The sequence below is a fragment of the Harpia harpyja genome, chromosome 6 (assembly GCF_026419915.1).
Source record: "Harpia harpyja isolate bHarHar1 chromosome 6, bHarHar1 primary haplotype, whole genome shotgun sequence".
NCBI lineage: Eukaryota > Metazoa > Chordata > Aves > Accipitriformes > Accipitridae > Harpia > Harpia harpyja.
The window spans coordinates 12383006-12396559 of record NC_068945.1 but is presented as its reverse complement, the minus strand read 5'-3'; the positions used below and the strand labels follow the sequence as shown (position 1 = coordinate 12396559).

General features: G+C 38.6%; 1 protein-coding gene across 1 annotated transcript in view; it reads left to right on the top strand.

The window, feature by feature from the left end:
• The window catches only part of PDE3A (phosphodiesterase 3A), a 258441-nt gene that overhangs the window by 219946 nt on the left and 24941 nt on the right, over positions 1-13554 (top strand). Inside the window, exons 5-8 of the mRNA XM_052789893.1 lie at positions 3825-3940; positions 7704-7923; positions 11778-11863; positions 12322-12491. Coding sequence (XP_052645853.1) covers positions 3825-3940; positions 7704-7923; positions 11778-11863; positions 12322-12491 — 592 coding nt within the window. The remainder of the gene's footprint in view (positions 1-3824; positions 3941-7703; positions 7924-11777; positions 11864-12321; positions 12492-13554) is intronic.

The following is a 13554-nucleotide window of genomic DNA, read 5'->3' as shown; positions in this document are numbered from 1 at the left end:
TTAGTGCAGAGAAGAAAGTAGATGTGTTACCATTGGGAAAAAAAAAAGGTGTAATCTAGGAGTAAAATTACAAAGAAAGATTTGCTAGTAGACGTTGAAAGCAAAGCTGAAAATGAAATAAGCTGTGTAAAGTTTTCTTGCAGGATGGTTGCTGTACTTTCCCTAATTTTAAGCACTGCAGTGGAACGCTTCTTTCCCATTGACCACAGAGTTTGGTTTCTGGGATTCAGAATCCCAGCTGTCCCATCCTTAATCCCAACTGTCTCGTCTAGTTAAAAGGTTTTTCCTAATTTGCCACAAGAAGCAAATACACACAGCTGTTTTGTTGGGGTGCAGACTGAGTCCCGCTTCTATTAATGATATATTTATTTACTTATTTAAGATGCCCCATATTTTCAAGGGTTCTGTAAGCAGATGCTGGTACTGGAAGAGTCACAACTACAATGCAATAATTAATAAAGCCTTGAAATGAATTCCAGCAAAATCACTGGAGGAATTGTGAATTATTTGTTTGTCTTGTCTGGAAAAAGAGTTCTGGATTCAATCATGACACATACAGTTTAAAGTTATGTTCATATAGTGCATCGTAGAAACAGAGCACTAGATCTGCAAAGATGTTTACATAGGCTGAGGTACCTACCTACTCCATTTTGTGCCCAAACCAAAATTTAGTTCCAGTTTCCTATAGCACATCCCTGCAAGTCTTTCAGAGTCACCCAGAACCACACTAGTTGTCAATATTCTGAAGAGATGGGTTTTTATCTTATGGCTATAGTCCCTCATGACTGACTATAGGAGTTAGGTATTCCTTGCTCACTCTGTCCCTGAGCCAGTATCATACAATACATAGTCCTCCCATGAAACAGAGAGAAGTTGTGTCCACTCAGCTGCTTACAGCCAGCAGCTGATTGCTTTAGAGCATTTGCAGAGCCCTACCCTAATAAAGTTGGTTCTCTGCCTGAGGATGTTCAGACCTAGGTACCTTGCATTTTGGGACTTCTGTGCTACCAGATAGTCGGAGGTGAGCTGCATTTAACCTTCCACAAGGGCTGTGGCAGATAATCCAGTAGCAGCCAGTGAAGGAAGGAGTTGAATGAATGTTAGTCTTGCAGGAAGAGCGCTCATCTGTGAGAAGATAGACTTGGGTCCCAGGCACTGTTAACTATGATATGTTGCATAGCTATTTCAACAGGATTTCCTACTTTCTGGCTCCATGAATATTTTTCTGTTCTAGTCAGAAAAGAGCAGAGCCTTCAAAGGAGAGGCAGAGGGCAGTCAGTCATGCAGCCTGGTAGCTACGGTGCCACCCTCTGAGGATAAAGTTCAGGTCCCCTCCCCACCTCAGCCAGTGCTATCATCTTTGAGGTGGTGGATGAGGAGAGAGTGTGGAGACATGCTTTGCTATGGGGAAAGGAAGAACAGAGCAAAAGCACCTAATTCAAGAAGAGAATTCAGAGCCGTGATATCAGAAGACTCACGTGTTTTTTCTGCAATTCAAAATTTGGTGCTGGTAGTAGAGAAAAAGATAGGACCTGAGAAGGCCCGACATCACCAGTGTTTGCTGTTGGATAGCCTGGGTGAATGCAGCCCCAGAGAACTGCCTTGGTCAGCCTTTCTTCCAGATAAATAAACCTTTCCCATAGAAGAGGCTCTCGTGCAAGGCACCTAAGTGCTCAAGGCAGCCTGCAGAGTACACTGAATGTCTGGTGCAAGAAAAATACATGGTTAGCCAAAGCTCCCTTTGTGAGGAGTTCCATTTGTCTCAGTAAAAGTAAATATAAAGAAGTTATAACCAAATGGAAATGTTCTTTAGTCACTGGCCTGTGGTTCCCAGGGTGCATTTGATTTACACTGTTGATCCCAGACTCTTCACGTAGTATGTAAGCATCCTAAGATGGGAATCAGAGGGAGAAGGAGAGCAATTAAATATTATTGTTGGTCCTTTTCTACGGTTATTATATAACTCTGCATGATGAGCCAACTAAGCAGGCTATCAATTCTTCCTACGTTTAATGTCACCAATTGTATAATTATAGCTCTGTCAAGCCTCACAGCCTACTGTTTGCAGTTCTTCTTTTACAGTAGGAGAAACAATGTGTATTCCAGAAAGGGGAAAAATGAATCCTGTAAGTCTAGCTTTAAAAATTTTGGCAGACCAATACAGATTTGCTTTCAAGCAAAAGAACTGTGAACTGAAGGGGAAAAAAAATAATCTTGATTATCTGCCACTTCCCCTGTACCAAATTCAAGGATACCATAGGTCACAGAGAAAGAAACATTTCATGGCTTGAAGGGTAGGAGAGCAGAAATGACACTAGAATTGTCCTGTGGCAGATTCTGCAGTTACAAAATCTGCAACTGGTTCTTCACAATCTGGGACATTAGATTAGTAATCCTGTATTCTTCCAACTCCATGTCACTAAACTGGTAAGACATGGTCCTCTTATAGCTTCAAATGATTGGGGAAAAATAATAGAGCTTCCACATTCCTTCCTTCAGTCACTTCTATGTCCAGTGGTTCTCCCTTAAGAAGTCAAAGAATGTGTTTTGGGAGTTTTTGGGTTGGTTTGGTTTTTCTTTACAGTGGGCCAGTGTGTTACATTCTTCCTGTCAATTAAAAAACAAAACCACAAAACAAACAAACAAAATAATTAAAAAAACAGCTGGATTCTTTCTTTGTCTTACTTCATCACAGATTATAGGAATTCCAGCCAACAAGCAAATATTTTTATACGTAGTGTTTGCTCTTCCAAAACAATTAGGTGTTTGTAGAGTTAAGACAATGTTACATGGTTTTTTTCCTTTCAGAATACTTTTTTTTCCTGAGTTTTTCTCAAGTTCAGCTGGGACTAGGCTGCTTTAAAAGGCTGTCTTCTGCCTTGCATGTCATCTCATCACTTGGATGTGAGGCTGTGAAGACAAATGTGGAGCTTGAGAGGCCTGGCGGATCTGTCCAGAGAAGTTGTAGGTCTCATGATAAGAGCCAGCGCTAAAAGCCTGCAAGCAGCTGACGTTTGACGAGCGTCGTTCGGGACAACAATGATAAATACAATTCTTTTGCTTTACAGAAGTATTTGGCCTCTTGTGGTACACAGTGATAGCCTGAAGGCTGAAAGCATGTGCCCATCCTGTTGTAGGGGACCAGGACTTGTTCCACGCACACACAGACGCATGCACCCTATTTTCCTTCAGTGAGTTTCTCTTGGATCAGTGACCGATGTCTTCAGGGTCTGTCAGTAGGACTTTTTTTGAGATGCAGCATGCATTTCAGTTGGCTAGAGCATGAAGTGCTTCACCCAGAGCAGAGGCACACCCCTAGCAACAGCAATGCAGGGCTCTTCCGAGCCTCTTCCAGCCTCCTGAGGAGCTCCTTCAGTGCCCGAAGGGTTACTGGGTATCTGCCCTTGGCGGTTGCAGCAGAGGAGTCAAGGAGACTGATTTTTCATTTATGCTGAGAACTTCTGGCTCTTGTAAGGAGGCGTTAAAAGAGAATATAAATTTAACTTACTTCAAGTCAACTTTTAAGCCTCTTTGTACTGTCAGAACAATATAATGAAGACATCTTTGTATAAATAAAGTGAATAGGCCTCAGCACTGAAGGAGGTCCAGCTTTGGAGTGTCTGCATTGTAAATATTTTTGCTAAATACAATACTGAGTGCCTCACAAATAGCAGTTCAGCCAGCAGATAGATGCTGTTTTCCTCATCAGATTTTGTGCTATCTCAGTATTGCATACTTCTTGCTGTGGCTCCTAACTTCTTAACATCTGCCGTTGAGGCTTTTTACTATGTTGAACAATGCTTGTTTGCACTCTGGTTTTGCAGCTCTGACTCCTGGAACAGCTCAATTCTGATGACAATCACGAAGAGCAGGTCCTTCTCCACCTCCTACGCCATGTCTTCTACCAACCACCTGAATGCCAAAAGGCAGAGCCGGCAAGGTGAGTGGGCATCCTTGGCTCTGTCAGTCTCGCTTACCTGCTTCCCCGTGCCTAGCACATGCAGCTGCTTTTAATTGCTGTCTAATCTGTGTCTTTTCTTATTTTTCCATCAATACGAATGTAGTTATTTCTTTTATTTAAAAAAAAAAACTGTGGCTTAAAATACTATAGCTCATAGCGATGCCATTGTAAATGTTTTGACTCTTATGATTTATAGAGGTTAGTCATGACATGATGCGGCAAGTGCAATGCTAAATTGTGTTGTGATTTATATCTATGTAATTCCCTTGATTACAACAGGGCTGAGAACAGTGTTTTCTATAACATTTGTTAGATTAACTGTCTGTGTATATTGCCTGACTGAGATTTCCTGAAGCGCAACCTACATGATGCCATTCAGAGCTGTAGGCAGCAACTGACCCGTCTTACGCAAACATATCCAAGACAAAGCCATTATAACTCAGAGGTCTATCTCTGTATATTCATTATTGAGAAAGCCCAGGTAGTTCTTACTGATTTTTAGAGATGAGAAATATGGGGCTTTTTACTCAGCTTTTTAATTTTTAAAAAAATTACTCTTGTTTTAACTGAGGGAAAGAAATTGAGAAGGTGACTTCTTAATTGATAATGAAATGGGCAATATGACAGCCATGAAGCAATCTTAATCCACAGTAATGTGGTTCTCTTCCCTGTACAAATGCAGGATAAAGTAATGTTCACCCATGCTTTAACTTGCAATTCAAAATGATCACGAGGACTTCCTTTTTTAAATCAGCCTGTTTTTTTTCCCAAACATATAATAATGCTGAGATAATGTTTCTCAGAGATACTGGCCACCCAGACATTAGATGGAAATTGATAGATGCCTGAGGCCTGACATTGGAAAAGTCAGAGAATCCTAACTTAGAGATGGGTTTGAAGATATGGCTGCACAATTATTCTGCATATCTAGCACTGTCATATCATATCTCCTTTTCAAACTGAAGAGTTTATTTCATCTCCTCTTGTACAGAAGCTGCTTTGTTATACCACAGTGAAGATTAAGTAATACAATATTATCTTAAAAGGTAATAGGCACGTAGGCAAATGAATAAAATTGAACCTGGAAAATAATGGAGATATAGTACCAAGAATCCAGGAATTTGTTTTAAAACAAAATAAATCCAACTTAGACTTATGATTTTCAGAGATTAACCCATTAATTTGAAAGGGGGGTGTGTGTATAATATTCTATACTTGGAAAACAAGACTTACCAACCCCATCAGTCACTTTTACATTTAGTCTCTTCTGCTTCCAGAGAGTGTTAATAGTCATCTCTGTTGCCCAAATACATGAGCTCCCCCATGATGAAGGGAGAGTTCCATTCCATCCCAAGCAGTTCCTAGGGGCACTGATTGACAGGAGTAAAAATTTTGGCTCAGCATTTTGTGCAAAAGATTGAAATGTTGATGTTTTAGACTGTTTAGAGTCATGCATTTTTAATTATGATTTGTTTTCACATTCCAGCTAAAGAATTGCTTCAATTTGCACTAGTTAATACAAATCGGATTTTTATATATTAGCTCCATTGGCATTATATAATAATTCTTGGTAGAAGTTGATCTAGCTAAATCTGTAAATCTGTTAATTTACAAAATGTGTCTTTAATTATGCATGAAAACATTAGCATTTTAAAATACTGCTAGCCATACCTATTTTGGCAAAATTCTGAGGTAAACTCAAGTATTTTCATATGTAATTTCACATCACATTGAAGTTACTGTTTTATTTCTTCAACACTGCACATGTGTAAACGTTCTGGAGGACCTAAGCAGATGGAGGTACTTAAAAAAAATTCTTCCTGTATTGTTATTCTTCTCTTATCTTGATTGTTCAAAATTCCTTGCTGTAGCAATACATTTTCTCTCACTTTTGCCAATAAATGGTTAAATGTGGGATTATTGAAAATAGGTTGGCATTTTGCTGGTAAATTCATTTATTTTTGGTTACCTACCCTGGCAAATCACTGTTTAAAAAAAAAAAAATCCACAACCAAAAATATTTCAAGAGACAGGAGCCCAGACTAGCAGTAGAAAGCCAGCTGTGATTAGAAACATTATTGTGAAAATTGCTGTTTAAATTCCCAGGACTTGCTTTAAATTGTTGAAAGATGACCATATATATTGTATTCTCTAACAGTCATGAAGATTACTTGGTAACATATAGCTCAAAGATAGATAAGAATCTAACTTAATCCCCTGTGCAACTTAACAGACTGCGAAATGGTTTTAAAGACATATTTTTGTTGGATGGAAGGCAGATATCTCAAAGGATTAGTAAATATGAAACAGAGGCTTTCTGTATTTTAAAGCAATTTCCCTATGTCATGGCCATCTGATAACTTTTTAATTACCCTGTAGGCTGTAGGTTTCTGATCTCAAGACTCGCGTAATATTCTAGTTGCAGTCATTGAATTAAGACAGTAATACATACCACATGTTTTCTGAAGAAATACCCTAATCAAAACTTAGGAGATGTTGGATATCTCAAAATTACAGTTTAGTAACTGTCAGAGATTATTTTTAACTCTTGGATTGTCAACAGTAAATCATATTTTAACCTCATAGCACAGTAAGTTGTTATCAGGAAAAACCACTGGAACTGTACACATATACCCTGCAAGGTTAGTATTTCATAAACTTAGATGAACATATTGCCTTATTCTAAGATAATCTTTGTGTCTGGAATGCATTTAGATAGTGCGCACAATTCAAACATAAAGCCAGTTAAAGTTTCTAAGCTCTTTATATCATTTGGCTTTGAAGAATGAACTGGGGCTGAGTTCCTACAAACTTTAGAAGGTAAGTCAGTTGACATGCATTTCCTTTTGAGATAGATTATGTTTGCTTCTCTACACTTTATTGTGAATGGGACCTTTTTGTCTGACACTAGAAAATGTAAAGTGAATTCAAAAAGAAGGCGGCACTTTGTCTCAAACACTGGACTGGCTGATGCATTTCATCTTGGCAGTGGTGCTTAGACAGAATAAGGGGCAGAGAGAACTACATCTTGCTAGTGTTCACACATGTGGATATTGGCAGTTTCTGATACACTAGCTCAGGAGTACAATACCATGTGGTACAGGTAAAGGTCGCAAGTCTCCCATAGCGAGCAACAGATATTGAAAAATAAACTCAAGCTGCACAAGATCGAGGCCAAAATCTGTGAGGAATGCGGAAATGGCACCATAAGTGCAGTATTTTATATTCATATAACGTATGACTACTAAAAATTGCTTTTTTGGTTTATTGTTAGTCTTCACACATGTAGAAATTCAGATTTGCTGGGAATGTGTGTAAGCCTTTCTTGTCCCTGCTTTACAGATGGAGACAGTGAAGCAAAGAGAAACTGCAGATGGGTCTGGGAACTGCATATCTGGAGTTTGGTGTCTCTGTCACTAGAACATGTTGATACCAATAGTCATGCCACTAATACGTGCCTTTCATTTCATGCCTGCCAGTTGGTGCATCCTGCTCAACAGGGAGAATATGCTTCATATTTTGAGCCAGATCTTCAGCAGGTAGAAGTGGCTGATATTAATGGATCTTCATCTCTCTGTGACAGCCATGGGCTTGGCTCAGAGTGGAGGAGGGTCTTCTCTTATTTTTCTATTTGGAAGCTATGCTGGTACCTGCGCATCTCAGGAGGAGTATTTCTGCACAGTGAACTCATACAACCATCTGCCACTTCTGCTAATCGACAAGACTTCTTTTCTCTTGCCAGGTATCCCGCCGAATATTTCACCTCTCACCTCCCCATGCCATTCACCGATTCAGGGGACGCCTGCCACAAGTCCTACCGGAAAAACATCTTCTGTGTCATTTCCAGACTCTACAGATATTGACCCCAAGCAAGGCTTAAAGCCACACAAAGTCTTAACTTCTACTCAAAGTGCACCTAGCCTGTCAGACCCTATTATCAGCCCCTCTGTCATCTGCAGCAGGTAAGATAGTAATTTGACATGCGTTGGAATCATTTCACGTTGTTCTCGCGAACAAGCTCTTTTAGCCCACATACAAGATTTTGTGATTTGCTGCGGTATTGTGTATTGATATTTCACCATATCTAAGCAGTTCTTAGTATAAGAGTAATCATGCAGATTGATGCTACAAAAGTGCAGGAGGTTAGCTACATTTATAGCTTTCACTTGTGTCAGATGCACAGTCTGATTCATAAATAAATTCTTCGTCAATAACTTGCAGATCCCAAAGTTGGATTTCATGTTAACAACTTATGGTTCTCATGCCGTGCCCTTAACATGAACAGTCGCTTTCAGGTCACAGGCCAAGTCTTTCACAGTGAGCACCTGATGTTTGGTAGAAAAATCTGACTCTAGGGTTTAAAAGCTGCTGGCCTGTAGCCTTCTGATAAAGGTGTGCCAACAATGCCTGAAGACTATGTGATTTTGAGCACTCTCTCAGAAGGAGTGGATCCTGTCCTCCCTAGGCAGAGTCAGATTATGTAGTGCTGGGAATTTTTTTCAGAAATCAACTGCAGCCGAGTTCTTTCTACTGCTAAGAGTTACAGTAACAGTGTAATTTCACACTTTAAAGTAGCCCGTTATTAGATTACGCAGATCTGCTCTGCAAAATCAGCATTTTGGAAAGAAAGTTGTTCTGCTTATCTTCTCAAAAAGGATTCAGTTAGATTACTGTGTCCAGTTCAGAATAGTGGGAAACACTGGTATTTAGAAGGCTGTTCCAGTGCAGTTTCAAGGTTACCTTACTCATTAGATGTTACTTTTGGTCATGGTAGTGAGTGATTTGTGATTATTGGCTAGCCAGTGGACAGTACGTCATCTGAGGCTGGGTTAAATGTTATCAAGTTTGACTGTCTTTGGAAATAGTTTTTTATTTATGGCTTCAGTCACGTGCCTTTGGATGTGTCTCGGTATGCTGTGTGCAGGGCTAGGAAGCGGGTGTGAGAAAGTCAAAATTGAGATTGCAAGTTTGCTCAAGGGAGTCATCCTCAATGGAGTTCAGACTAGCATCCTGACAGGCTTTTAGGTGACTAAGTAGAAACTAGGTGCCTTTAAAAGTTTTCCAAAGGTATTGCAAAACTGGGACTTGCAGTGATTTATTTGAAATGAAAATTATATTACACATAAGTAATATACCATAAACATGCTACTGTGTTATTAAACTGTGCCTTTATTACTACTTCAACAAAATATTATTACTTTAACTAGTAACAATTATTTCTGGAAGCCTTCTATTAAAGAGAACAGTTAATAGTTGCATAAAAAATGTCAAAAAAAAAAATCTATGTAAGGTTGTTGTAGATAGTAATGAAATATATTTTCTTGATATGTGTAGACTTTGATTTCAGTGTAATCATTGGTAAAATGCTCATTAGTTTTTATGTGGCTACTGTCTCATGTGATCTACATAGGTTGCATAGCATATTTAGGTCCTTAATTTCCTTGTTTTCAAATGCTTAGCCTGTGTAGGCGTTACAAATAGTTACATTGCTGGCATAGACTTTGTTGTCCATTATTTGAAACAAGTACATTATTTAAAATATTGTGATGTAATGACTGCTAATAGAATTGGCATCCACTGTTACTAATAATCACAGTTCCTTTAATGTTCATTGAAAAATCATAAGCACTGTCACATTTCTAGCCATTAGTATATAGAGATGTCATATCCACAGATACAAGCTGAACTAACAGCACATAAATAATGCACCCCTTAGTAATGTAAGCACAATTAAAAAATAAATAAATAAAAAAACCCCAAACCAAAAAAAAAAACCCAAACCAAAAAAAACCCCAAAGAAATTAAATGGCTTAGACAAGCTGAGAGAGTTAAATTAACAAACACTGGAAATAAATCTTTTAAAGTTTGAGCTTTCACATTGTAGATTGCTAGTCTTCACAGCATGCAATGCCCTACATTTACTGCCAAAAAAACTGCCTGGCTAGGAAATACTACCAAGTCGGCAAACCTCTGCCACCACCAAACCAATCCCTTCCCTAACAACAACAAAAGAGGAAATGAACTCTTGATAGTTCAGTGCTTTAAATCAGATCCACCCAGGCAGTGGCATCAAGACAGCAGTTTTACTGTACTTTTTTTTTTTTACTTACAAAGTGAAGTGTGGTAGGACAGCAGAGTTTGAAAACTGCATTAAACAAGAACATACACCAGGTAACACTGTTAAAAAAAGTTGTAAGTAATCATTTTTAATTCTGCTTAGTGGATAAGGCAGGAATCCTGTGGAAAAAATGTTAAACAATCCTGTGATTAAGAAGTATATTATAATGCCTGTACATGAAGGGGATTGAGTTAAAGTTGCCTGGGCACGATTACTTCTGACATAGAGCAGATTTCAAGTGTTCTACTAGGTAGCTCAGTAATTTTTTTTTAATATAGTGTTTTATGCAGACCGTACATATTAAATCAGTGTGAGTTTGCATATGTTCTGGAAATAAAGAGGTACACTCATAATGACGCAAAAGTCTTGTAGCATTACAACCAATCAAAGGCTTGCTTTCTCTTTTACTTTTACATTTTGGCTTGTTACCATTGACCTCATGGAAACCACAAGGAATGTGGGAGAGAGAAATTAATACATTTTTTTCATCTTGTTTATAGACCTGAGTGATACAAGATTTATTTGTTTGGCTATGCACTACAAGTATCATTGTATACAGATTTATATTTTAATTTAAAATTATTTCAGGTATTCATTATGTTTGCAGGGCATACCAAGCTCCAGAATTTGTTTTGGATGACCCAGTCAAAAGCTATCTGGCATAGGATTTCAACCATTTTTATATGGTGAACTTACACTCGTGCAAAGTTTCTAGTACAAAGTTTGACCAATCAAAATAATTTTGTAATAGTTGCTTTGCAAAGGCTGTTATAGATAAGATATGCCACAAAATACTGACTCGAACCAGAGAAAGAAATGTTACAATGTCAGTTTCTCATGGACAGATTTGATATAGTACTGCTAAATGAGGCTTCAGATTTGTTAAGTTCTCTCATGTTTTCATGATATATCATTGTTCCTTCAGGTCCTAGACTCAATCATATTGGGACATTGTAATTTGAAGTGTTCCAGCTGGTACTGAATTCACGTTTAGGGCTTAAAGGGAATCACACACAAGGAATAATGCATTTTAATGGAAGGGAAGAGCCAGTCATTCAGAAAGGCCATGATATTGTGATCCCTCCCACAATGTCTTTCTGTTCTGGGAATGATGAAGCAAACTCTGTCTTCTAGTTTCATTGCTAAATGTCTGGATGCCAGATCACTTACTTCATGTTCTGTCCGAAACGCCCCCTTGGTTCTGACGTACTTGGTATGTTGTCACTGAAGTAACGGCAAAATACCTTTTTCCTCCTTAAGAGGAACGTATTCAAGTTTTAAACAATAAAAGGAGAGTAAAGCCACATTATGACTGTGTTCAAATTGAATTATATAAGATTGTATGGCACTCTGGCACATTTTCATAATTTTAGTTCACATTTATAGGGCAGCTGTAGTACAAATCCAGGGAATTTTTTTTGTACTGATAAACTTAGAGAATAAAGGTTTACTGTTGGCAACGCAGATTTAACGGTGGTGGCCAGGTCATCCAAGGTCTTTTTGTATTTTTGTCTTTGTACATTCCTGACTTCCAATAAAACTTCAGCTTGCTCTTGTAATTTTGTCTGGAGAATGCACCCTGTACCATAGCTTATACTGGATGACATAATCTTACACTGTCAGCAGGAAATCATTTTACATAAGACTGTCTAATGCACATGGTTCTTTATATTATGCATGTTTCTTGATGTATTTCAGCTGTGGCAGACCCTATAACCAAATAGAAGCTGGTGATGGGACACTAGATAGAAATGATGGTACCACACACACCCTGAACAGAACAGGTAATTCTTTGTCCATCAAAAACTCCTCATCCCTTAAAATTCAATAATCATTCATGGAAAGGGCAGATATGCCTGTCTGTCATAAAAGGAGAACATACATAGGTGAAACCATACAAATTGTCTTTGAGACTCCTTTCCTTTTTGTATGTACATGTGCAAAATGCTGATGAAGAATAGAGTTAAAATACAGAGGAAATATGGTTTCCCTCATCTAACCTAGTCAGTTCAAATAATAGTCCTCAAAATTTTTCTCACTCTTGAATCCCTGATCCCATTTTTTACACTCTGCAGGGTATAATCTTTAATGCCTTTGGACAGATTGTCCAACTTTGGACCCAGCCAAGCAGCACATATGTATTATGAGTCAGAGATCCTGTTGCTATTATTCAGAAGGTCACAGGATGACTTTCATGCAGTCCTTGCTGTTCACACAACAAGCTTTGTGATTTGTGTTGTAGATGATCCTGCGCAAGCCACTTCTGACTATGAGACCAACAACAGCGATAGCAGTGATATCGTGCAAAATGATGATGAGACAGATTGCTCCAAAGATCAGACGCGGAAGGGATCTGTCTGTAGGACGTACACACCTGAGACCATCATTCTGCATCCCTTGATACCACCTGAGGTAGCTTGTTTAAGTTCCACTTGCACAATAGACTCAGTGTATACTGACACTGGGGAAAAAAAAAAAACAAAAAAAACAAAAACAAAAAAACCAAACCAACCAAAAATCCCAAACCCCCACAAAAAAAGCCCCTAGGGCTGTCTAAAGATTGTGACCATGGTTTTAAGCAACAATTGCAGCATGCTTCTACCTTGCAGTAGGAGGATTGACCTTCAAGAATTGAAAGGAACCACTGAAATGTGTGAGAGCTGCTAAGCCCTGGCCACTTGTGAAACATTAACCATCTTTCTAATCATATTTTGATGAATAAATGTAAGTTTATGGACCTGGCATTAGGCATTTCTGAAATGTTTGGCTTCCATGTTAACGTTGCCTTTAAAGGGAATGGATTGGAAGGAAGAGAAATTATCTTCTCACTACAGGCATGACTTATAGTCTTCCTGTTCAGCCACTTCAGCTTCTCAATGGCCTTGCAATCTTGGCTAATATATACAGTGGTCCTTATTTTAAAATAAATTAACACTTGTCTGAGGGTGCTGCATTATATTATTGTTGGTGTATGTCCTGAACATAAGAACATTGCAGCATGGTGAACAAGTGCTGATCTTCTCACAGCTACTGTATTCAGCTGTAAACTTGACTGAGAAGTAGAGGGAAAGCTTTGTTTAGTTAAATTTTCCACAGCCTGTTGTACAACTGAATTAATAAACTTAAGTTGGCATGAGCTCTTGAAAAATTTATTGTAATCTGTTGAACTGGAGTTGGACATGCTGAGGGAAGGCATTTTTCTTGAGATATTTTGGCATTTACTCATCTACAGTTTCTTAGTAATAATGAAATTCAAGGCAGTATACAGGGGGAAATGTGAAAGGAGGGGCACAACCCATCACCTATTTGCAGACCTTCACAAAGAGGTAGGTTTCAGTTTAAGAAGTACAAGTCTTGGACCGAGCTGCATTAGCCATGTTAGATTGTAATGAATGGGTCCTGATGCAGAAGTAGAAACTGAGCACTTTTCCCTCTATACTGCAGCAAATTTTACAATGAGGACGACACTCCCTTG